This window comes from Hydra viridissima, unplaced genomic scaffold (genome assembly GCF_058129835.1).
Source record: "Hydra viridissima isolate aposymbiotic clone 2 unplaced genomic scaffold, HvirCarnegie_v1 scaffold_3, whole genome shotgun sequence".
NCBI classification, from domain to species: domain Eukaryota; kingdom Metazoa; phylum Cnidaria; class Hydrozoa; order Anthoathecata; family Hydridae; genus Hydra; species Hydra viridissima.
This window is the reverse complement of record NW_028324302.1, coordinates 8,104,566-8,131,139: the sequence shown is the minus strand read 5'-3', so window position 1 is coordinate 8,131,139 and position 26,574 is coordinate 8,104,566. Positions and strand designations below refer to the sequence as shown.

The 26,574-nt window shown below is 29.1% G+C and overlaps 1 protein-coding gene across 3 annotated transcripts; it reads right to left on the bottom strand.

Moving 5' to 3' along the window:
- Nucleotides 1-1,811: 1,811 nt before the first annotated feature.
- On the bottom strand, nt 1,812-26,464 carry LOC145202344 (structural maintenance of chromosomes protein 6-like). Of its 3 annotated transcripts, none has more exons than XM_090080808.1 (30): nt 26,181-26,464; nt 25,936-26,050; nt 25,678-25,783; nt 24,227-24,363; nt 23,938-23,999; nt 23,189-23,269; nt 22,971-23,072; nt 22,687-22,824; nt 22,281-22,361; nt 22,033-22,179; nt 21,847-21,935; nt 21,476-21,640; nt 21,096-21,274; nt 20,805-20,980; nt 20,229-20,255; nt 20,042-20,125; nt 11,675-11,761; nt 10,392-10,501; nt 10,205-10,298; nt 9,954-10,019; nt 9,783-9,839; nt 9,375-9,425; nt 9,153-9,272; nt 8,894-9,031; nt 8,158-8,273; nt 7,905-8,004; nt 3,920-4,078; nt 3,651-3,803; nt 3,448-3,545; nt 1,812-1,940 (listed from the first exon to the last, which is right to left on the bottom strand). In XM_090080808.1, exons 1-30 carry the CDS (start codon nt 26,295-26,297, stop codon nt 1,847-1,849), a joined length of 3,249 nt encoding a protein of 1,082 aa, XP_089936934.1. In that variant the 5' UTR covers nt 26,298-26,464; the 3' UTR covers nt 1,812-1,846. The 3 variants fall into 3 exon arrangements, with proteins under 3 accessions (XP_089936934.1, XP_089936935.1, XP_089936936.1); XM_090080809.1 differs by having other exon boundaries at nt 22,661-22,824; nt 26,181-26,338; XM_090080810.1 differs by having other exon boundaries at nt 22,667-22,824; nt 26,181-26,338.
- Between the last annotated feature and the right edge of the window lie 110 nt (nt 26,465-26,574).

Here is a 26,574-nt window from a genome sequence, read left to right as displayed (position 1 = left end):
TAACTAAAATAACGGGTGATTACTAAAAATCTGGACAAAACTAAATATTAAATAACTTTTAATCTAGAAGACCTATTTTATTGTTTTAAAAAGAATAAAATAGCAAATTTATTCGAATTTTAATAAAAACGTTTATCTTAATTCAACAAGACCTTGTCTTCTTATTGTGTCTAGTCTTCTGCTAGTAGACTCTGCCAAGCGTTGTACCAGCTCTTTGTCGAATTTCTTAAAACAGCAAATTATTCTAGAGTGTAATTGATCCAAATTCTCTGCCTGCCAACCATTTTTGTAAACATCTCCTTTGATACAAGACCAAAAATTCTCAATACAACGACATTCAGACATATTTGGAGGGTTTTCACTTTTTGTTACAAACTTTACACCATTTTCATTCAAAAACTTAACAGCTTTGTTTGAGTAATGGGCACTTGCTAGATCAGGCCAGAATATGTATTTGGTATTTTTTGGAAGCTGTTTGATATGTGGTAATAGTTTTTTAGTCAGACATTCATTAACATAAATACGCTGGTTAATAGCTGTTCCAGACTGTACAATGTATGGAGTTGATAGGCCAAAAAGCGAAATGACCACGTAAACCAATAATTTTTCTTCAAATTTCTTTTTTTCTTTGAATTTAACATTGTTTGGTGTTAATTCGATGTTACTTAAATAGAAATTATCATTACCATTAATTTGGCTGTTCGAGAGAGTAAAATAAGACTCTTCATCAAGAACCCAAATAAAATCTTTATAATTTTTATAAAGTTGACCACACAAACGTCGGTTTTTTGCTCTCAGGCTCTCAGTTCGACTTGAAATCTTCATTTGTTTTCTTTTTTTTATTGATGTTTTGGTTTTCAATGTCTTAGAAATAAGTGGCTGAGAACATTTGAACTTTTTTGAAGCTATATGCTGAGAAATGCCACATTTATGGTCAAAAAGCTGGGTAAGTTGACTGATGGCGCGCTTAGTCATTATTTTCGGCTTCCTACCACTACTAGTTTGCCTTTCAAATGGTTTATCTTCTTCTACACGTTTAATAATTCCATATATAGCCAATCTTGATAAGTTTTCTGCTTCAAAATGAGAAACAGTGAATGATTTAGGTTTATCTGAATTTTCTTGATAAAACTGGTACACACGTTTTCTCTGGAGCTCTTCGTTTGACGTCATTTTTAATACTAAATTTAAAATACTTATATAAAAGTTAATGTATATTTCAAAAGAAGAATAAATTTGCAACATTTTAAAAATTGTTTGAAAAAATAAGTGTTAGTTGCATATAGAAATATGATGTAAGCAATTTTGTCCAGATTTTTAGTAATCACCCGTTATTAAGTTCATTATCAGAGCAATTTTTTTTTCTTCTGCCCATTAGGCCAATGAAAATGATGCTCACAATATATTTAAAGTTTTTATTTCGAGCTTATTAAGCTTGTATAGAATTTCTCATCAACAAAAGTGGTCAGAATGGTCACCCAATCAGGTTAACTGACAATATTTTACTGTCAATTAACCTGATTCAACGGTCATGAGCCGTGTGACAAGTTGTTGTTTGCATTGATTTTAATTTAAATTAGAATGCGATTCTGAAAGATTATTCAATCAGCTCTATTTCCAATCCGTCTCTACATTATTGAGATTGTCCGCCACAGAACTAACCAATGGAATTGAGGCTTTCAAAACGATCTTAAAAACGACAGCCTTTTGTTCATATTGATTTTACCAAAAATGGGTTCTTATTATTTGTAAAATGCCAACATTGATATACATAAAAAAAAGTATTCGAGGAAAATTGAAAAAACATCAAATTGAACAAAAAATATATTCTATACACATAACAAAACTACACTGGTCTGGGTTCAAAGGAAATCGTCTGTTGACCTCGTTCTGGATCTCGCAGTTTAAATATCCTGACGTTGTTGCTGCTAGTCACATTACTAATAAATAAAATGACTATTGATTAATAAAACAAAAAATTAATTCAATTAAAGATTTTTTAGATGGATTATTAAGGGGTATGCCCCCTGTTAAACCTAAAATGACAACTTGGTGTTGCATGCAATGGAACGATATATTTTATAGATCCTACAAAATTAGTGCAAAATTGCTAAAAAGAATTTTAAAAAAAAGATTGCAGTCGTCCATAATGGCTGCAATTCAAGAAAAAGTCAAATTTTTTAGCAATTGATAACTTAAGAACTGTTTAATATATCTAAATGAAACTTTGACACAAGACTATAAAGTAAGATCTACAACTTAAACTAAAAAAATATATAATTTTTGCCTCGATTCCCCATAGTATTTGATCAAAATATTTTAAAATAGGGACAATATAAAATATAAATTATTTATTGGTTTAAAAGACCTAACTCAAATGTTTTTAGTTTAAGTTGCAAGTACAAGTCATAAAAATATACCCTGAAAATTTCACCACTCTACCATCTATAGCTTAGGAGATATGATTTGCTAAAGTTCGATTATCGAAAAAAACTCTTATTTTATGAAAAAGAACTTTTAAGTTCAAAATTTTTTTTATATATGGTTATTATTATGCGATGAACAAAATTCAATTTTTGAGACAAAATTGCTAATATTTAAGTTTTGAATCATCTAAATTTGGATTCTACGTTAAATTTTTATTTAAAAACAATCCTATTATTTTTTTGAAATAATTAAAAAAAAAGTCTTAAATTATTGGGGGGCATACCCCTTTAAGCTTACTGAGATTTTAAACTAAGATAATAAAACCAAATAATCCCCCCCTAACCCCCATTTACAAAAGTTTAGCAATTTCTCAAAAGGGGAGAAAACATGATTGTTCACTTCTTCAAAAACTGCCACCATTTTATTTGCTTACAAAATTCTTTTCTTTTTATGTTTGACTAAATCTTTTTATACGGTTATCTTCTAGCAATGTTGTTTTAGTTTCTCCAAATGTTAAGTCAATGTGTAATGGGTATTTTTTTTGCTAAATTATGGAAAAGAATAAAGATATAAAGAATAAGAATAAAAGATATAAAAGATAAAAGATATAAAGTATAAGAAAAGAATAAGAAAATATAGGGAAAATATATTTTCCTTTTATTTTCATAAAAGCAAATGGTCAGGCTTCATATACTTAGAAACAAGTATTGAAATGTTTTGTGCTTTGCAAATTCAAGAGCTCGTATTTTAGATGTGCTTGTAGTTGTAATTCTTAAAATAAAAACTAACGTACACTACATTTTAATTTCAGCAATAAAAAAGATCCCTCTCCCTGCTCCCAGTTACTCTTAAAGCAGGTATTGATATTTCTATGAACAAAAACACTTTGAAAAAGTTTTTTGCTTAATATTCTTTTAACTATACCGGACTTATAAACAACACCACAAACAAGAGATAAGTGAGCGCACAATTCTCTCGAAGATTTTTAAGTTGAATAAACTTATAATTCAATTAACAAACCTCATGTCTTGCGGAGTCAACAAAATAAACTGGCGTTCTTCTGTTTCCTTTGCTAATTTCATTAGCATATTCATAGAGATTCTTCGATTAAGCATATCCTAGAAGCAAGAGTTTTCATACTTAAAGTTAATACAAATGAAACAGCAACCGAAAGAACATTTTAATTACAAAATTAGCGTCGGATAAAACAAGGCCGAACTTACCATAAATACATCGAACTCGTCTAAACATCTGAAAGGGGCTTCCATCGCCTCCCATAAAGCCATAATAAAACAGATAGTCGAAAAAGAACGCTCTCCTCCAGAGAGTGATTTTGAATCGTTAGTCGAAGCACCAGTTGCGTTTTCCACGTTCACCTAAAGGTTGGCCATTTAATAAAACTTAAACTGTTAGAAATACAAATTATACAAGTTATACAAGTTCATGATAAATCGAAAAAATATTTTAAAAAAGAGTGCAACGCCATATTTACTTGAATAGTGAGCGTTTTTTCATCATGATTTAATGTTAACTTTCCGGAATATCCCCTTTGAGAAAGTAGCATGAGAAAATTGTATCGGGCACGGTCAGTTATATACTTTTGAAATTTAATAAACCGATCACTGCGCCTGCGTAAAGCTTTCTCGATCAACTAAAAGAGTAAGTAAATTCGTTTAAACAACAACAACAATAACAATAATCCAAAATGATTATGGCAATTATAACAAAATAATATCGAAACAATTTTTCATTAATATTAAAACTTAAAATTAAACGATAAAAGGTTGCATGAATTCATGCATGGTGTCCAGTTAGGATAAATAACCCAATTGAAATGAAATATATTCCAAAACTGAATAGCATTTTAGTGTACAGCTTTTTTCTGGATGTCTGCCCTCGCAGCCTTTAGGCATCATAGTCTGAGGCATCGATATCAATTCAATTCAAACTAGGAAAATATTGTTTCTAGAACTTTTCAAAAATTCTTATTACTAGTAAGTTTAAATTATTTAAATAATTTCAAATATTTAGGAAATCTATAGTTTTAAAATATCAATTTATTTTACTAAATCATCTGGTCACTCCATAATAAATTATTATCATACCTGTACAATCATCATATTTTTTGATATACTCAAAATATGATGCGTACGTTGTGATCGTGGGATTCTAAGTTATTATTTAAGATTTCTTTTTATAAATCCAACATTACTCTGGATTTGTTATTATAAAATTCCAACGTCACAAAAGTAAAACTTTTGCGTTTTCTGCACACAAATCCTAAAATTTTACTCATTTGTTTTTGTTTTTTGTTTTTTGAAGAAACGGCAAAGCGATTGGTGGGTTGTTGATTGCTTACTTATATTTAGCAAACTTACATCGGAGAAACTAAAGTAACAAGTAACTAAGTAATGAAGGAAGCCATATCTCTGTAGCAAATTTTTTCCAATACCTTCAGAGCATTTCCAGAACTGTAAAAAGATGCTTTTAGTTTTTTTAGTTTAACTTTTCTAATTTCATTTTTTAGAACTACAACTTGATACTATGTATTCTTTATGTGTTTCCCATCAAAGTGCAAGCTCCAGTTTTCGATTTTTAGAGCTTTCATAGGATGTTTTTTAAATTTTTCTCCTGCTTCTATTGTAGCTTTGTAAACACCACTTTGACTTGAAGCTAGAGATTCGACTTTCTCGCAAAAGTTTTTTAGACTGTGTGCTTTTCTTGTACTCAGCTTTGCTGCTGTCACCGAAATTCAAAACCACTGCTAGAGTCTTGTTTTTCTTCTTCAGTGAAAAATTTTCTTCATCTTCACTACTTAATTCATGATTGGTATCTTGACTGACTTTTTGTTTCAATAAATTTGGTTTTCTAGGATGAATTCCTTGTGTATTTTCAATTGTAATGCAATAGCCAGCTCTTCTATTTGTTGACATCTGAATATTACAGAAGTCTTTATCTTCCTGACACAACCATCTATCACCTGACACAACCATTCTACTTCTTTATCAGTTAGATTGAAAATGTTGGTAAAGTGTTGCATTCCTGGTTTTCTGTGATTTTTTTTTTCGTATTTTTATAGTACATTTAAAATTTTTCTTTACATTGTAGATTAACCTTGTTCAATTGGAAGATTCAGCAATTTCCATAAGATTTTTACTTCTTTACCCACAACTCCTGTTCTATTTTCACACTTGCAGCACTTAAAGTCTATAATTGGTATTAAACTTCAACTTGAATTGACTTTCCAGTTTTACGTCCAACTGAAGCTGGTCCTGTAGTTAAACCATCAGTTTAAACACATTCCTAAATGGGATCTCATTGCAAACAATATATTTTTGCCATTGAAACTGTTTACCAACTGCTGTTGTTTCAATTTTTTGAATGATTCTATTTCTAATATTTGTATTTACATTTGTACCATCTGCAACTAAAACTTGCAGAGATTCTATAAAATTTCTTTTGAAGAAACTTTCAAAACAGAAACTATTTCATGTGATACATAAATAGTCTTCTCTGATTAAGAAACAACATAATCAATATTCTATCACCAGGAAAAACAACAACAGCACAATCATTTTCTATTTCAAACTTTATTATTTTTCTATCATAAAAATACTTCTCTACTCTTGTCCATCAAATCCAACGCAAATAATATCCTTGTCATCTTTGAACTTTTGTTTGCTAAGATATTATCAGCAAACTATTTTCAAGTCCTTTAGAAGACCATTGATTAATTGACAAGCATTCTTATTTGATATACCAGTGAATTCCATTATCTAACACAAGTTTGGAAACTTACTCTGTTTTGTGGCATTTTAGTAATTTCTTCAATGAAGATAATTACTAATTTGTCCTTTTCACTTGAAAATTTTTTTGGTATGTAAACATCTCTATTTTGACAGATTTTATCATCATAGAAAGTGGAAGCTGATACGACACTAATACTATTTTTAACGTGATGCAACTTCTTTGGACTTTCTGCAAAATTGTGTTTGTAACTTGGTTTCTTTTTTGTCTATATTACCAATTAGCATATTCCTTAACCTTTTTTGATCAAGCCAAAAAACCCACTCTAGTAATGGAACTTTGACATTGACATTTGTAATTTTAGTTTATATAAGTTTAATAATAAGTTTATAATTTTTGTTTTTGTTATTAAAAGATTTTTGAGGGTAAAAAGACTTTAAAGACTTTCTCAAAAGACTTTATAAAACCTCTTCATACAGCTGATGATCTTGTTTCATTCTAAAGTCTCTAAGTTTTTCACTCTAAGTATTTTAAGTCTCTGTGCAACTTCTACCAATTTGGATAGATAATAAAAACACTGTTTGAAGACAATGGTTTGTATAGCAGCTTTTCCCCAAGCAGAAACTTGAAGTTGGTGTTTTACTAAACAAACAAACAATGAATTCTTTCTGATTTAAAAAGCATAAGTTTTGGTTGGTAGAATTTTCTTTGGATGACACTGTAAGGATTTCCAAATATACTATTACATGAATTTTTTCTTGTTGAGATTTTATAGTTGAAAATAGCAATAGCACATGAAAAACAAGACAATTATGAAAAATAGAAAAAAAATTGGTAGTTTTTGTTTAAAAAGTAATTTCTTTTAGTGGCAAGGGAAATTTCCAAAAAAATTTTTTTAGCCAAATACTCTTATGTGAACATTTGTATAGGATTTATCTTTACATGAGAAAATTTACACAAACAACTATTTTAAAGCAAAAAATATTCCAAAATCTACCATATTTAGTATAATATTTTGTGGAGAGAAAGGAATTGGGCCAAAGTGTTTATTGGAAAGTAGTCTGGTTAATAGATTAAAATGTAGAAAGAAAAAAAGATTTATGAAAGAAGCAAAGAACAAGAGTTGAATAATAATAATTTTTTTTTACTCCTGGAAGTGTAAACTTAGCTTAACTGCCAAATTTGAGAAAAAATTGCTTGTTTGGATGTGTTTCTTATCTGAACCAGTTTCTAACCCTTATTTTGCTCCAATTGGTCTTGCTACTAACCAAAATAAATATGCAAAAGAGAATACTTAGTTAAAAGATTAGTTAATTTCATTGAAACATAACATTTGGATGGTCAATAATATTCTGGTTTGACTTAGCATCTATCAATTACACCAAATCTATTGTAAACTTTTTATAAAAAATATAAACTTTATTGAGAATAAAGAAAACCCTCAAAATGTTCAAGAATGCTGATCATTTTAAGACTTTAGGAGAAATCTTGAAAGGAGAAGTTTATAAAAACCATTGACACGCTGAAGCACTTAATTAGTTGAATATAGAATAAATATACTTTCCAAAAGAATCGATCTTGAAGCTATACAGAGGCTGTGCAGATTAGTCTATTAAATTTTATTTAAAAATTTTGTATTCAAATTTAAGGGAACTATCACCATTTTTAAAAAAGTGCAGTTTTTTTATAATCATTTGTTATAGATAAAATGTAATTATTTTGCTACATACCCGCCTGAAGTTTATGTGTCTTTCTATCAATGATTTAGTATCATTGTATCTTTTAAGTGCATTTTGATATTCTTGAGTGATTGCATCTGCACTTCCACGACTAAAATTATAAAATATATATAAATTATAATAAAATATAATAAAATAAATATATATACAAATTAAAAATATTAAACAAGATCAATTATTGATATTTTTGAGAAACAAATTTCTGAGTTATTTGTTTTCTAAGTAATTAGCTAATTCTAGTTACCTGGCTTCTTCACGTTGAATTCTTTTCTGAAACCGAACAATTTCACTTTCCAAACTTTCAACTTTTCTTTTGGATTTTACTTCTTCACAATATTGCAAAGCTTGCTGCTGTGTTTTCTTTTTATTTAAAAAGACAAAGCTTATAGAATCTAATGAACAATCATAATCCCCTAATCTTTAATCCCCATTTATTGATAGCTTAATAAATTTATAAATTCTTATGTTCATTTTTAAAAAAATTAACCAATCACCTTTTATCATCAATTTAGAAACTCAAATCCATTAGAATTTTATAAAAAAAAACTTTTAGCAGTTTAAAAAATAAAGTAAATGGCATAAAATATTTTTCAAAAGATGTAAAGAAAAAAACTTGAACATGAGAACATCTAGAGCACAATGAGTCAAAGAAAAAATAAGTTGAGCTGTACTGAAACAGAGCTTAAGAGAATGCATCCTGCGTATGGTACATAATAATGAAAAAAAAAACAAAAAAAACAAATCACATTCTTTCTGAAAGATAGATTTAACTTGTTGAGTGTGCATGCATGCGTGTGTGTGTGTGTGTGTGGTGTGTGTGTGTGTATATATATATATATATATATATATATATATATATATATATATATATATATATATATATATATATATATATATATATATATATATATATATATATATATATATGAGTATATATATTTTACTGAAAACACATACTTTAATATTAGTATCGAGGTTACCTCAAATTCAATTTTTAGCAAACTATGTCTTGCTAACAGTTCATTAACAACTATCATCAACTCATTAAATTTGTTTTCATAATGTGTTTTATTGTTCTTTAGTGTAAGAATCTCAGCTTCACTGTTGTTAATGTCAGACTAAAACAAAAAAAAGCATCAAGGAAAGTGTTTGCAAATCTTTTAAGAAAGTTTATTTTAAAGAGTTTTAAAAAAGTTATAAAGTTACATGAAAATTTATACAGTATAAAAAAATAAAAACCTGGAGAGACTCAAGCTTTACAGTTGCCTCTTGACATCGATCTGCGTTAACTTTCATTAGCTCGTTATGATTTAATTGAGCAAGAGTTTTTTCTTTTAATGTCTCTTTGGATTCATTTAGCTAAAAGTATATTTTAAAAATATCAAAATTAGAAAAATTTTTATGCTTGAAAGAAAATTTAATTCCATTAAATGTAATAAAGTAATAAAGTGAATGACTTACACTTTGTTCTAAAATTGTTAATTGATTGTCACACTCCATAAGATCATTGACCTTAAAAAAATTCCATTTCAAACACTATTGTACTTTATTTCTTATCACATTACAAAAATAAAACTAAAATCTGAGTTTGAGTTTTTCAAAGGGGATAGACTTTCAAAAAAACCAATCACTGCAAACTTTTCATAACAAAGACTAGGTTTAAGGCTTATTAGGTTTTGTTAAAAACTCTTCATATTTTTAACTACTCTATTCAAATTTAATAAATGAGATTGCTGATAACTGAGCTGATAACCAGTGCATTTTGAATATATTAATTTAGAACTAAAACTTAAAAATCTATTAAAAGTCTTTTTATTTAGATCAAATGTTTGTGAATTATAGTTATACAGACGTAATAAAAATAAATACCAGTTCAGCAGCATCAGGAATCTTTTCTACTTCAAAAGCTTCTATCTCTTGTATTTCCTGGATAACATTTTGAATTTTAGATTAGCCTCATAATTTGATGTTAGCCATTACAAAACAGGACGTAATGACAACAACATCCACAAAAATAAATTGTAAACAACCACATATTACCATTGCAGTGTTGTTTAATTGATCCTGCTCATGCTGAATTTTTTGTCGTGTTCTATCAAGTTCAATCTAAATAAACAAATCAACTGGGTAAATAAATAAATGAATTGATAAATAAATAAATGAAATTAAATGTTTGCCAAAAAAAAAAAAAGCTATTAACTTTTGAAAAATAAAAACTGGTTTTAATTTTTAAATATATTTCTTATTTTTTACTATAAAGAAATATTTAAAAAATGAATTATCAAAACTACTTGATCTTTTTGGATTTCGCTGCTACAAACTTGAACTTGTTCGTTTAAGGTCTTCAACAAATGCTGGGCTGAAAGAAGCTCTTGCTCAGTGTTTCTAAACAAATTAAAATAAAGACCAACAAATTAAATCTAATACAACCATAACAGAATTCATTTTTTAAATAAAATTACATAAAATCATCACAACCTCATTATTTGAGCAATGTCAGTCTGAAAGTATGTTGCATGTTTTCGACTATTTGGATAAAACTTTGACATTCGTCCACCAATTATCTCAGCTCCTGTTATACTCAATGCCTGCAATAGAAACAGTTGCTTTCAAGTACAAACAATAGAAACAGCTGCTTTCAAGTACAAACAAATTTAAATAAATCATTACTCTTTCAGTCATTACTCCTCTTCTAATTGAAACAAATAAAATTCTTTTTCAATGCAAATACAAGTGAAAAATTTTTCTTACAAGAAAAAAGTAACTGGACATATAAATTGGTGAATAGAGGCCACCTAATTCTTAAAACTTTATAATAGGTAAACATTAGGAGGTATGATATAAAAACTTCAAGTTTAATAGAATATGTTTAAATGGGACAGAGTTAGCAAGTGCTGTTATTTGTTAAGCCTTACAGAACTGTATAGTTTTTTAGTAAAAGTAGTCTTTAATAAAAGCTTTTCCTTTTTAAATTTAATCTTAAAAATAATCTTGTATAGTTTGTTAGTAAAGGTTTAATAAAAGCATGTTTGTTAGTAAAGGTAGTCTTTAATAAAAGCATGTTTCATTTGGTTTAAATAAATTACAAACTCCCATAATTAAAAATTTTATCTTAAATTCTATAGTAATTAGATCAAATTAAACTATGAAAAATACAATAAATCAAAAAATATTATTTTTGGTAAAAAGTTTAAAGAAAAGAAAATTCTTCATGATCAACTAAACTTTCATAAAATTTTAAATTTCATATTTGTATGACTTCTATCACTTTTTTATTATTTTAGGCTTTGAATTCAGAAAAATTAAATTACTATAATATAATTATTATATTATAAATTATTATAACAAAAACTACAATATTATAAGATTAAAATTTATTGAAAAAACTCATTTTGGCAGAAAATATTTGGGTTTCTAATGGAAAATATTGGGTCTGCTAAATCACACTTATAAAATACAACCAAAAAATAAAAATTTTATTTTTTGGTTGTATTTTATAAGTGTGATATCGCTAAGCATTCCTGATACCAATCATATTAATTTATAGCTTGTTCTAAAGTCATGAAGCAGCACAACTTCAAGGTATCCAACTTAAAATTTATTTTTACTCCATATCTGCCGAAATTTTAAGTATCAAAATTCCCTAACTTGTGCCAGTGCGCAGAGAGTACCCAATGTTTTGTCACCTGTGCTGTAAAAAACTTACATATAAAAATACTAATTTCCATCACTGCATACACATCTAAATCTATAACACAAACCTTATGAGCATTATGGATTTTATTGTTCCAGATTACGTCTCTGGCTTCTTTTGGATCAGCTACCAGTATAATTGATTCAATACCACACTATGAGTACAAACAAATACAAACATGCTTATAAAGTTAAAAAACATAAACTTTATTTTCTTTTTAGAAAAGTCAGTTGAAAGATCTATAAGTCATTTGATATTAAGGACTACTTAGAAGTATAGTAACAAGTACAAGCTTGTGTCATTTGATATTAAAGACATATATATATATATATATTAGGGTGGTCCTTATTCATTACAAAAAAAATTTTCTTTAGTTTTCTGATGGAGCACCCCCTTTAATGGTTGACGTTTATGAAAAAATAATTGTACTGAAAATTTTTTTTGAAAAAAATACATTTTAGGGGTCTCTACCGCAGAGTTTATATCTATAAAAGTGCCCACAGAAGGCTCATATGCTCAGTATTCTACAATATGAATGATTAGGACAAATATGATCACAGAGCACAAAATTGCTTTATTGAAGCACATTTAAACAACTGTTACAGTGTTACATATTGTAATTATTATTGTTCTTCTGTGTTGAGATTGTCAAAGTGACAAATACCGTCTAGTTAGTCCATTGCCAGGGTATTCTTCGCTCGATCAGGAAATCGCTGGCGGTACTTCTTTACAATGAAGAGAAGGCACTGTTTCTGCTCCTCATCATTTGTGTGCAGCTTGTTGTATTTGTCCATTAAGGCAACTCCACGTTCTGCTATGTCATTCACAACTCTCATACTACTGACAGTGTTCTTCGCCAACTGATAGTCAGCATCTGCAGGCCAGAGCTTCACATCTTTGTTGAGGAAAGTTGATGGTAGACCAGTGATGGTGAAGAATCTACGACTGCTCTCGGTGACAAAGTCTTCCAAGTTCTTGGAGCTCACCAGCGTAGGATCAACAGTTATCCTCTTCAAAGGATATTCTGCACCCGGTGCTTGCAGGGCACTGACCATCAGACGTTTAGTGTCATCGGAGACTTCGTCATCAAAGAAAGCCAATGCAATCAGTTCTTCTGACAAGTACCACAAATGTCCTAAAATTTTCTTCATTGCGATCTGAGAGACTGCTTGATTCTGTGCCTTGTATTTGTCGATCTCCTTGATAAGCTCGAGATCAACACGAGGCGAAGATGGCGCTGACAGCGCTCTAAACCAGGCCTTGACATACAGAGTCACTGTGAAAAGACACACGTCTGCTATTCCCTTCTCTTCTTTCTTTGTCATCTTGAACTGGCTTCTCAGCATCCATATTTTCAATGAATAAATAGCCTTGGCCATCCATCTGGCTCGATGCAGTCCTGCCGGAGCTTTGAATGAGCATCCTTGAGATGGAACGCCTCCCAGAAACATTATTGTCAGCTCTAGCAGTTCACGATAATCATCACGAGGCTGAAACTGTTGCAGTTGGTTTTCAGCAAATGCAATAATTTCATTTGCAACACTGGAAACGGCACTGTGCACGATGTCATTCGAACTAGATGCCTGAAAGTTTGACCGGTCAATGATTTCCCAACTGCTTTGAAACCTTTTAAAAATCATAATGTCTGGACCCTTTGAAGGGCCAAGAGAAAGAGTAACCGTTGCCTCTAAGACTATTTCTAAAATGTGATGACGGCAAGCAAACCAGAGCAAATCTTTGTCAAACTTCTGCTCCAGTAGGATGCAAGCACCATTTCTTGGACCACTATTTCTTGAAGCACACGCACTTGACTTTATCAGCTATGCCCCACGCTACAGTTACATCATAAACAGCTGTTGCTGCAGCTTCTCCAGTTCCAGATGGCAGCTTCGGTACACAAAGAAGTTGGTCAACTCCTAGTCCAGACACGAGGATTGGGAGCCGGTCCACAATTTTTTTGCTACTGATATCTTCCAGCAATTTCCCATCCCAGTGTATTGTTAGTGGAACTGTTGGCTTGAATTCTGCTTTCAAGTTCTCTGCCATTCTCTGCCTACATTTCATCCTTTCTCTTCGAATGGACGATCGATTGATATTAAAATCTGCTGGGTCATGACCGAGGTGCTGCAGTGCTGGAGTCAGGACTAGTGCAGCATTTCTATCACTGACCTTTGCCATATCCAGACATACTGCTAACTTGTCATTCAGTATTTTGTGTGTGCCACGTTTACGTTTAGTTCTCTTTGAAGTTGTGGTTGATGAAGGCTCACCAAATGCTTCATTATCATTACCAGACTCCTGTTCGCTTTCGGAATTCTGAAGAATAGCTTTCTCCTCTCTGGCCACTCTGTCCTGTTCTTCTCTCTTTTCTTCTCTTGAAGTTTTCTTCTCTACTGTGAACATCTCTTTCTCTTTTGGCCATGGCTTTGCCAACACTTACCACGTTGTCCTGCCTCATGCTGAGCTAACAGGAACTCCCTGTCCTCCTGCATGCTAGTCATCTTCATGGCGTCCGCATGAGCAATGTCAAAAAGACTCTCTAAGCCATCCTTCGATTCTTCTTCCTTCTTCAGTAGACTTTCATAGCGCTTTGCTTTATTTTCCTTATTTTTCTTCAGTTTGTCATATTCATGGAACAGACATTCAACTTTTTCAACAACGTGTTTCTTCAACCGTGTCGGGATGCGGGCTTTAGCCCACACTTCAAGAACGTCATTAGTTGTTGAATGTGATGCTTCACGAACGGTCTGTTTGGTGGCCTCTTTGTAATAGAAGAAAAGTGCCATGACTTCATTCTTTGATGGTAACTTTGTAGAGCTGAGAATTTCAGACATTTGGCCTATCAGTCACAACTCAGTTTCTCGTCTTGTAGTTGGTTTCGAAGTCCTACAGCAAGCATTGGCCATCTCCCTTAAAATAATAAATTTTATTTGTTACCATCCAATTTAATTATTCAAATTATATGTAATTTCTAACAAAAACTTATAGAGCTCAGAAAACTAACTGACAAAATTTATGTTATGCAATATAAATAAACAACAATGACATATGAAAACTCTGACAAGGTCTAAAACCAATAAATAAAATACACAATTATGTGCATAAATGAAAAGTCAAGTTCGATACTATGGCACTCAGGCAATTGATATTAATTAACAATTTAAAATGGATTTAGCACAGCGGATCGGTCATTCTGTCTGTTTTATAATAATTCATTGTTAAATCAATATAATTTGGCAAATTAATATTTAAGCAAAAATAAACAAAGAAAACACTCACTTTTGATCCAGTATTCACTAGGTCAGTTGTTACGGAAGTTTCCCTGAGAGAGTCAGTAGTCACTAATTCAGATTCATCAAATATTATTGTTATATTGAGTGTCTGTCAGTGTCTGATTACAAATGGCTGACAGCTGGTGAAATGCGTTCTGGATAATTTAACAATAAATAAGTAACATCATATTGATAAATTATGCAGGCGGTATAGTGTGCAGTGAAAGAGTTCACCAGCATAACAACTAGTGACATGCAGCCACAGAACCCCACATGATACTTAACTATTATATATGTGGTAGGGACCTCTAAATGTTTTCAGATTTAGCTGATTTTTTTTGTGAATTTTTTATGCATGCATCAAGGGTGCCCTGTACAAAAATCAAACTTTGAAAATTAAGGACCACCCTAATAAATATATATATATATATATATATATATATATATATATATATATATATATATATATATATATATATATATATATATATATATATATATATATATATATATATATATATATATATATATACAGCTATTCACAAAAGTTTAAACGATTGCAGAATTTTTATCAAGTATGTTTGGTTTTTGTTTAATAAAGAAAAACTGTAAAATGATATCGATTTAATTTTTTTTTATTTATTAAAGAAAAAGTAATTAGCTTTAAAATGAATATGAACATGTTATAAAAATTTTAATATTTAGTTAGAAAAAAGCTATTACAAAAAATCTTATAGGAAAAATAAGAAGCACAAAAGTTTAAACGAATTGCAACATTCAAACAAAAAATGAAAAAAAAAGCCAAATTAATATTTGAAGTGTCCTCCTTTGTTTTTAAAGCAAAGATAAACTCGTTTATGCATTGATTCAACTAATTTCATGCACATCACGCGAGGTACCTTCAGCCAGTACTCATTCAAAAGTTGCTTTAAATGCTGAGTTGATTGAATTTCATGGTATATCAGTTGATTGTCGATCCAAGACCAAATATTTTTGATTGGGTTGAGATCTGGTGATCTAAGGGTACCAGGGCATCACATTGAACTTTTTTTTCAAAAAATATTCTTTGATTGAGTGTGCTGTATGAGCTGAAGCCCCGTCTTGTTGAAAGATGAATTGCTTGCTTCTGCCATACAAGTGTCTGACTGATGGAACTAAACATGTTTCCAATGTGTTCTTGTAGGTGTATTGATTAATTCGGCCTTTATACAGCTCACAGAAGCCTATACCTTTGTGAGAAAAACATCCCTAGATGCCAACCGAACCTCCACTGCCTTGTCGACGATGTTGCAAAAACCTGTCTGAATATTTCTCAGTTGCAAATCTTTTGACATAGATTCTTCCCTTGCGGTTTACAACTTGAAAGTTAGCTTCATCACTCCAAATAACTTTTGCCCACTGTTCTACAGACCAGTCCAGCCTTTCTTTGGACCACACTCGTCGTTTACGTTTATCCGTGATTGAAAGAATAGGTTTTTTAGCAGCTATGTACGTTCCAATACCTTTGTCCGACAATGTTCGTCTCATGAGCTCTCTGCTAACTTTTGGATTATTTTTTGACTCATTGAAGATTTGTGCTAGCTTTCTGTAGCTGAGTCTAGGGTTTTCTCTGCTCATTCTGAATATACCATTTTTGTCACAGTTGCTGAGTTTGGATGGTCTCCCAGTACGCGGCATGTCGGAGACGTCCTTGCTAAGTTCCCAGGTTTTGATGATTTTTCTAATGCAATATTCAGAAATGTTAAGTATTTTGCCTATTTGAACGTTTGTGTGATTTTTTGTCCGCGCCATACCAATAACTTGCCATTTGATGTCACTAGAAACTGATTTTTGACCCATTTGCACGCAATTGAAATTAATTTGAAATTCACAATATTTTAAGTTGATTTTGAATGAATTAAAAGCTGCCTGATGATGTTGTGATGAATTTTTGGATTAAAAAACTACTCAATTATTTGCTAATTAATTGATAAATTCCCTGCGAAAAAAAATTTCGCAGCGGATTTATCAATTTATTAGCAAATAATTAATCCTAAATAAAAAAGTTTAAACTTTTGTGAAAATATGTCTTTAATATCAAATGACACAAGCTTGTACTTGTTATTACATTTCTAAATCTTGGTTACTAGTTCATGTTTGTTATTTAATAAATTTTTTCATTTAAATATAGGGTGCATCTTCTTTTGGTTAATTGGTAAGGCTGACATTTCCTGATGATACTCCATTTAATCAATGGTTTTTTCTTTAGTTTACATGCCACACTTCTTTAAATAACTTGGTGTAATTTTTGCACCTCATTATCTTAAATGACTTGATGTGGTTTGCATAACACAACTCAAATAGTTCACTAATGTCTATATATACTTAATCTATATTGTTTAGTGTTTTCACTTAGGCGAAGTTACTTAATCGGGTATTGCTGAATGTTGGTGCAATTGCATGATTTCTTATTTAGGCCTGCAACTTTGTCAATTTTGTGGTTGTATGAATTTACTATAAATTTCAATTTGCAGTTATAGCTAACTTTTCAAGTGTTTTTATTAAAGATTTTGTTTAGTCTATGCTTTGCTGGAAACTACTTGTCTAATTAATTAAGGATTGATTTACTTACCTTTGTAATAATATTTTTTGTTAAATGATGGGTTGAAACATAATACAGGGTGCATCAGTTATTTGAAAACATTGCCTAATGTCATCATTTCTTTATAATACATTAATTTTTTTATTTTTTGCAGATAATTAAAAATGACAGATAATAAACTTACACAAGAAAAGACATGCTGTAATTGTGGCATTAAAGGCAGAGCATAGTGATTTACAAATCGCACAATTTCTTAAAGTTGCCCGATCTTTTGTTTTTAAAGTTTGCAAGGAGTTAAAAGAAAATGATGGTGATTGTAATCAAGCTGCTAAACATAAAAAGCACAAGCAATGGTTAGACACAACTAGAACACCTGAATTTATTCATCAAGTTCAGAGGGCCATTGCAAGAGACCTGGGTGTTTCAGAAGCCACAATTTGAAGGACTGTTCATGAAAATCTTCGCTACAAGTCTTATGTGATGAGGAGAGGTCAGTTTATGTACGAGACCACCAAAGCGAATCATTTGATAAGGTCTAAGGTCTTCTGTTTACTTTTTGATCTTGATCAAAGTTTTTTTCAAATGAGAAAAACTTTGATCAAGATCAAAAAGTAAACAGAAGAAATGAAAGATGGCTGTGTGATGACCCTTGCAAAGTTCCAACAGTCATGCACAAAAAATTTCCTGCAACTGTTATGGTTTTGGGGGTGTTAACAACGAAGGACATGTGATGCCACCACACTTCTTTCCGCAAGGACTAAGAGCCACTTCTGCTGCTTAGATTGAAATCATGGGTACTGTTGTTAAGCCTTGGATCGATAGAGTAAGAAATGGAAGGCCCTACATTTTTCCATAAGAATCTGCAAAAGCACATAAGGCTCAAAACACTTAGGAATGGTTGGCAGACCATTTTTATGATCACATCACTCCAAACTTGTGGCCTTTAAACTCTACAGACCTGAATCTGTTGGATTATTATGTGTGGGGCATAATTGAGAGAGATGGTAATAAACATCCCCACAACACCAAAGATTCTCTGAAAGAATCCATTTTCCAAGTAATGGATAACATAGATGAGGGCCATCTCAAGCGCGCTTGCAGTTGGTTTAGGTCTCGAATAGAAGCTGTTATTGAAGTAGAGAAGGATTTCATTGAATAAAATCCCCCCCTTTACTTACAACAATAGTTTATCTTATATTATTTATATAATTGATTTTGATTAAAAATATTTTCTGTTTGACTTTTTATCATTTATAAAAAATTAAAAACATGTTCTCAAATAGCTGACGTACCGTGTATTTCACTTGCATTTATACTTCTTGCCATTATTAATATAACTATTATTATACCTTAATTTGTAACAATAGCTTGCTTTAATTAATATTTTGTCACACGCAATTGCTTTGTTTTCTTATAATCTTAACAAAATAAATTCTAAAGAAGGTAGTTTAATTCCTTATATATGTAGGTTATTTGATTGCTGTAGGGTTGGTAAGTAGAATTGTTTAAGGTCAATGTAATATCAAGGTAGTTAACAAATTTTATGTTGCATCAAATGGTGATATTTAATCATAGCCTTATAACATTTTTATAATTGTTTTTTTTAAACTTTTTCCAATTCAGCACCACTTAAATTCTTGAAAACCACTTAACCATTTTATTGGTAAATATCAATACATTTTTTGTAATAAAGAAATGATAGCTTATCTAGTAGTGCCATTTGCTTCCCTACTTTCCCTACTTATGTTTATCTTATTTAATTAAGTTGTAATTCACACTGAGAGAATATTTGCATTGATATATGAATATTAATTAATTTACATAAACCATAACATGTATAAACCATAACACGTAATAAAATTTGAGTATATTTATAAATCTTAAAATTTTTTTGTTGAATGCTGATTTAGTTAGGAACCACTGCAAAAAACACTTTTTTTTTTTACAAAATTCTTTGTAGAATTAAAATATTTGAATGGACAAATCAAGAACAAAAAAATTTCTAAGTGAGGATTTAATAATTAGGTATTTTTTATGGTCTTTCACCTGTAAAAAAAATTATTTCTCAGCTTCATCTTTTGTGATAATGTTGTTGTAATCTTAGAGAGTTTGGGACCTTTTTCTGCAATAAAATTCACAACAAATATCTTCCCAAGTTTTCACTTTTGTAACTAGGTCATCCTTCCATCAGTACTATTTGACAAAAGTTCAATGTTTATAAAGGAAGAAAAACATTTTGGTGCAAAATCAACCTCAATATTACCTTTACCTGTTTCCTGTTGGAAGATTGTCATCAAACAACAATAGATTTTTAGGAAATGTACTGGATGTCCTATTTATCATCCTATGCTAGATACCCAATTTTTCATCAATTAACTGAGAAAACTAACTGAGCACTTTAAGACTCTTATGTTTTGCTGATCCTTCAGTCATCAAAAGTGCACAAATTCATGCATCCATAATTAGTGTAGAAATTAAGCACCAAAATATAATCAGCCTTAAAATAGAGAACAACTTAAAAAAATAACACCTAAATACAAAAGTTATGTTGACTCAAATTTTTGCTCCTAAGTAAAAGTACCTGATCAATAAGTGTGTTTGCAACAATGTGGTTTTCAAACTCTAACAAATCCATAACAGTTGGATATGTTGAAGGATGAGGTCTCTATAAATTTGTTATACAAAATAATAAGCAAGAAAAATAAGAAATACACAGTTCAACACAAGTACTCTTTAATTAAATAATAACTATAAAAATTAATGCTTACACTTTGGCTTGTATCATAAATATATTCCTGGAAGCAAAAATAAACATAATATTGTTAAACTGAAATACAGAACTATTTTATTTAAATTTCAAATATTCCCAACTCTCATTTAAACTTAAACAGATTTTAACTCTTTAACAAATGCAAATAATTTTATCAAATATGTTTAACTCTAGTGTCTGTTTCAAGACAAACATGATTTTAGTTTTAAAAAAACTTAGTAACAGATAACATAAGTGTAACAGAGAACACGTGTGTAACAAACAAAAAAAAAATCAACTTTGTGTTTATATTCATAATATGTAACATATTATGAATATAAACACAAGCTATTTCTAAACTCCTTTGAAATTAATCGTAAATACAACTTCCAATATTAAAGGTGTAAAACAATTTGTGTAAATAAACAAAATTAAGAATATTGTCAAAGCACTCAATTGGCCTTCTACACCTGAAAGTTCTTTAGACTTGAGTTTATGGTGAATAGTTCTGCAACTCTAATATATGGTTATTAATATCATGGTTGTAAAAAATATGGATGAAAAAATATATTTTTTCTAAATAAGAAAGTCTTACAGAAAATGTGCTGACAATAATAGATGGGTGTTTTTCTTTGGCACAGTTCTGGCGAAATATTTCTTTTAAAACTAACATATCTTGACCATTGTCACATGCATATGCAACCATAACTTGACCAATACATTTTTCCACAGCTAGAACCCATGCATAATCTTTAAGTTTTAACAGTGATCCTAAAAGAATAAGTAAAATTTTTGTGTAGTAAACATCTTATAAAGCTATCAACTTGGTTTTAAACATCTTGTCTGATCAAAAACTTAAAAAAGGTTGTAAAATCAAAAAACAGACCTAATGGACCAACTGGTTTTTTTCTGAAGCGCCCTTGTGTCATAGCCTCATTGATAGCATTTAAAATTGCAGCTGTTGACTTTCCAAAAACTGAAAGACAATCTTTTTGGTTTGACTCTAGTTTCTGAAGATCATTTCTTTTAATATCCACAAGTTTTTTAGCATCTCTAATATCATTCCTTAAAATTATAAAAAAAAAAAAAAAAAAATTGCTTAAACTTGCTTTCTTTTTAGAAAAAAGTTTTTATGAATTTAATTAAAATTAGGAATGCTAAAGAAGATCACTTTAGTCAAGTAAGATAGTAAATTTAAAAACTAAATTTGATTAAAAACTTTGTATAAACAAAAAATCAATCAATTAACACAGATGGAGATCTTACTGAAATTTATGTTTAGATTCTTGCTTTCTCCTCATCTCCATAGTTACTTGCTGCATATGATGATTGGTAGTGTTAAACTGTAACTGAATCTGCTGCAAAGTATGTTTTTTCTCAGATATTAGCACCTCCCTTTGTTTTTGTTCAAACTCAACATCTCTTTTAGCGCTTTTAAAAAAAAAGTATGAAATGAGTTATTTAACAATACTTAAATGTATAAACATTGTTAAGATAAATGAAAAAATTGTATAACAATATTACTTAAGATTGCTAAATATTAGCACCATATTCCTAAAATTTGTGATACTGTGAAACATTTAAAAAGGGGATCAACCAACATTTACAATATTTTTTGATAATCTAAACACACTAACGTATTCCGAATGGTTTCAATTTCTTTGACTAATGATTCTTTATCTTCCTTCATTTGTTTTATTTGTGATTCAAGATCTTTGCATGTGTTCTATTAAAATGAGAAGACAAAAAGAGAAGAATTTAATTCAAACTGTTTATTTCAAAATTTATTTTACAAAAGCATTTACAAAAAAAAACTTTTCAACCTGAGATTGTCTCAATGCATTACGGATTTCTCGTTGAGTTCTTTCTAACTGCAGTTTTTCATTAAGTATAATGTTAACCTCTTCTGCAAATGAATTCATTTCTTTTTGATTCTTGTCATAGGCTTTTTGAACTAAATCAATTTGGTCCTGAAAAGAAAAATATATCTGTAATGAACAAAAAATAAAATGAAAATAAAAGATAAAAAAAAAACAAATTCTTTTTTTATTTACAGTACAAAAATAAACACCTCAGTATCTGATACATGTTTTTTATAGTTGGGCACTTTAGCTTGATATCTAATTAATTCTTGTTCAACATCCAACATTTCCTTAAAAATAAAAAAGAAATTAAACTATATTTTAGGAAATGATCAAAAAACCACAAAATAGACTTTAGATTAAATACTTAAAATGTATAAACTTTCAAAATTTGTTATTTTATAAGCTTTTTAATTAAATAATACTTCAGAGATTCAGACTTAAAATTTTCAGATTTTCAAATCTTCAGGTTTCAAATGATTTAACCATTTTTGTGTAAAACAATCAATGAAGCAATATAATTGTTCTTTGTAATAAAAACAAGATCAAGAGCATAGAGTAGAAAAAAAAGTTAGAAGTAGGAATATACTGTTACTATATAATTTAGGGATATACTGTTTCTTTATCACGGACCATGGCCCAAGCTAGTTCATTCTTTAATTCTTGAACCTTAACCTCCATGTCTTTTAATTGTTGCAAGTCTTTGTATTTTTCTTCAAAGACTTTTACTTGGTTATAAAGTTCAGGAATAACCTGTTTGTTTAAAAAAGTACAATAAAAAATTTTGAAAAAAAAGCTAACCAGAGAAAAAAAAATTAAGTTAAAGTTGAAAATTATAAATACAATAAAAAGATCTTTTTATAACAATCAAACCCCTAAACAGTATTTTCTTCTCCTACCTCTCTTTTACACTTTAAAGTTTCTTTTAAAATTTCTTTTTCTTGTTGTATCTCCTGATAATCAGTTGTCATTTGTTCTAATTGGGTAGCCTTTAGAAAGAACTTAGAAAAAAATTTGCACTATCAATAATACTTTCATTTTATCTTTGTGATTTTTAATAAGTCTAAAAAAAATTCATTTAATTCAAAGAATAAATATAACAAGGATAAAAATATACAGTGTATTTGTCTTTTTCATTTGAAGTATTTAAAAATGATCGAGAAGTATCTTGCGTGAGAATGGAGACTGGATTATCAATCTAAATAAGAAGTAATAAAATAAATCTAAAAAAATGTTAACAGGCAAAAACAAACAAGACTTTAAAAGTAAAATAGAAAAAAACCCATTTCATAAGAAATAAAACAGAACCTGTATGGTTTAAATTGTCATGGAAAATATAGATTTCATAGCATAAAAAGTAGTTTACAAAATAGAAAAAAACCCATTTCATAAGAAATAAAACAGAACCTGTATGGTTTAAATTGTCATGGAAAATATAGATTTCATAGCATAAAAAGTAGTTTACAAAATAGAAAAAAACCCATTTCATAAGAAATAAAACAGAACCTGTATGGTTTAAATTGTCATGGAAAATATAGATTTCATAGCATAAAAAATAGTTTACAAAATAGAAAAAAACCCATTTCATAAGAAATAAAACAGAACCTGTATGGTTTAAATTGTCATGGAAAATATAGATTTCATAGCATAAAAAGTAGTTTACAAAATAGAAAAAAACCCATTTCATAAGAAATAAAACAGAACCTGTATGGTTTAAATTGTCATGGAAAATATAGATTTCATAGCATAAAAAGTAGTTTACAAAATAGAAAAAAACCCATTTCATAAGAAATAAAACAGAACCTGTATGGTTTAAATTGTCATGGAAAATATAGATTTCATAGCATAAAAAGTTTGTAAACATACTTGTATATTAAATTGGTCAAGAATTGCCACAAGTTCTTCTTTTTTTGTTGATATAACCTGGTCTTAAAAGATGAAAATTTTAAAAGATTTTAATTATTTATAAAAGTTCTTTAATTATAACAAAAAATCATGCTTAAATGATACAAACAAATACATTATCCACAACTATTTATCTAAATTTTTTTTTATATCTAACTTAATTTAAACTTAAATCTCAAATATCAACAAAGTTAAAAATCAACAATAATCCATAACAAAATCTATAGCAATTTTAGAACTTTTTACAAACTTTGCTTTGATTTAATTTTATATGAAGAAGAACCATCTGCTGTGATTTTTCGTTCAACAATGATTGAAGGTCCATACTGTTCAGGCTTAAAAGCATCAGTGCCTTGATTTCTCAAAGTGATTACTACACTACAAGCACTAAAAAAACAAAAATGTAAACAAACTTAGTAATTAAGTACTGATGAAATTTGAACTTATTTAATTTCTATAAATAAAATAAAAATTAACAATAAAAAACTATATAAGATGGTGACAAGAGTTGATGTTTGTTAAGAGATAATGGCAAACATCCTGAAACTTATTTTTTCTATGTTACTCTTATTTTGTCCATGTTACTTTTTATCATTATTTCGTCCCTGTGTTAGCATATGCATAAATTTTAGAAGTAAAAAGTGATTGCATATATTTTGTACATTCAAAAACTAACAAAAACATACTGATTAAAAAGAAAAGAAATAATTATCATTAAGTTACATAATTGTATTGTTATATGATTATTTGGTATATATGTTAAACAGCATTAAATAAAAATAAAAATCAATCATTTTAAATTATGAATTTTTTTGTTGTTGAATCCTGTCTGAAGAGTTTATACAACCTGAATACATTAGAGACATTTTTTTTTTCAACCATACCCAACAAAATTATTTAGGTATGGAATGGTCTACACAATGGATCACAAAAAAAATTTAGAGAGTTAAAAAGAAATTATCAATCACAAAACAAAAAAGTAAACCATCATAGCAGGGTAATTATAAGAAAACTCATGTTAACATCCATTAATAGAAAGAAAAGGTTCCAATGGGCCAAAGAACATAAAATTGAACACTTGAATTTTGAAAGAAAATCCTATGGAGTCTAAAATCAATGAAGATGTTGGTTCATATAGAGACTAGAAAACATCTAGCCAATGTTTGATAGATTTTGTAAAACATATTGCGATTCGATTAGTAATATTTACAAAATTGATGGGATAATGAAAAAAAGAGCAATACCATGATATACTGAAAAATCAAATGTCATCCATATAGACTGGATGTTTTTGGGAGAAACTTTGTGTTCCAGCAAGATAATGATTCCACCAATAAATACAATTCTAAGCTTTGCAGAGATTATTAATTTAGCTTCTTTTTTAAATAACATTATAAATATATTCAAATTATTTTATTAAATAATAATTATAAACTTTATAAATAAAAATAGAAGTGGTAATTCGCTTCATTTTATACTTTTTTGATAAATCTAATTTTTTGATTAAAGTAGTAACTATTTATTTTTATTACTTATTACTAAACTATTTTCATTAAAATAAATTTATAATTCAAAATTCATTATTCAAAATTTATTTTGAATTTAAGGAAATCATATAAATGCCTACATATTTTAATTATATTTTTAATATATACTTTTAAGTACATTGAAATTTCTCATCCTGAAACTCATTTTCAGTACCTGCACCCTTCTTTAATAAAACCTCTTAAAGAATTCCCTCTACTGGTGATATTTGCTTTTCCACCAAGCCCAACAATAATGGCAGTTAGTATAGCGCTCTTCCCACCTAATGAAGAAATTATAGTAGTAATTTTTAAGTACTTATTTTTGTAACTTAAAAACCCTCAACATCCAGCAGACTTGAAGGTTTTATTCTTCAAAGTGTGACCTAGAATTAAAGAAAAAATAGTTAGATCATAATAATAAGTTAATGTGTACTTCCATTTCTTCCTATAATAAAGTTCACATTTGTCCCAAATGCGACTTCTAACTTTTTGTGGCACATAAAGTTACTGAGCACAATTTTCTCTAAAATTCCTGATTCTGCTTCTTCCTGCAATATAAAATAATTTTTATCAGAGTAAGATTCTTTTTTCTTTGTTAGATAAACTAAATCAAGTTGTAAGATATTTATTGCTATGATAAAGATATTTGTCTCATTTTAATCAAAAAAATTAACTTACATGAGCTCTTAACTCTGGCACAATTTCATCTTCTTTTGCAGTTTTCTTTTTTTTAGGCTCAGCTTTAAGTTCTTTTTCAATTTCGCTTAAACTTTCGTGCTCAGTTTTCCTTTTCATATCTTTTTTTCTTTTTTTTTTTTAATATATAAACTTTATCTAAGTTTTAAGGCAGCTTTACGAATGTATTATTTCATGTAAAAATTTTTAATATCTTATTAAGATATCTAATAAAATTTAATTAGCTTTTTTTTCTATTATATTGTTTTTGTTTTTTTTATTTTTTTTTTAAATTTTAGCAGCCCATTTTATTTGAACATAAAATTACTACTATTACTTACTTAAACTGCAAAAATGAAATATTTTCAACCAAAAATTAGAATTGACTTTCCAGTGA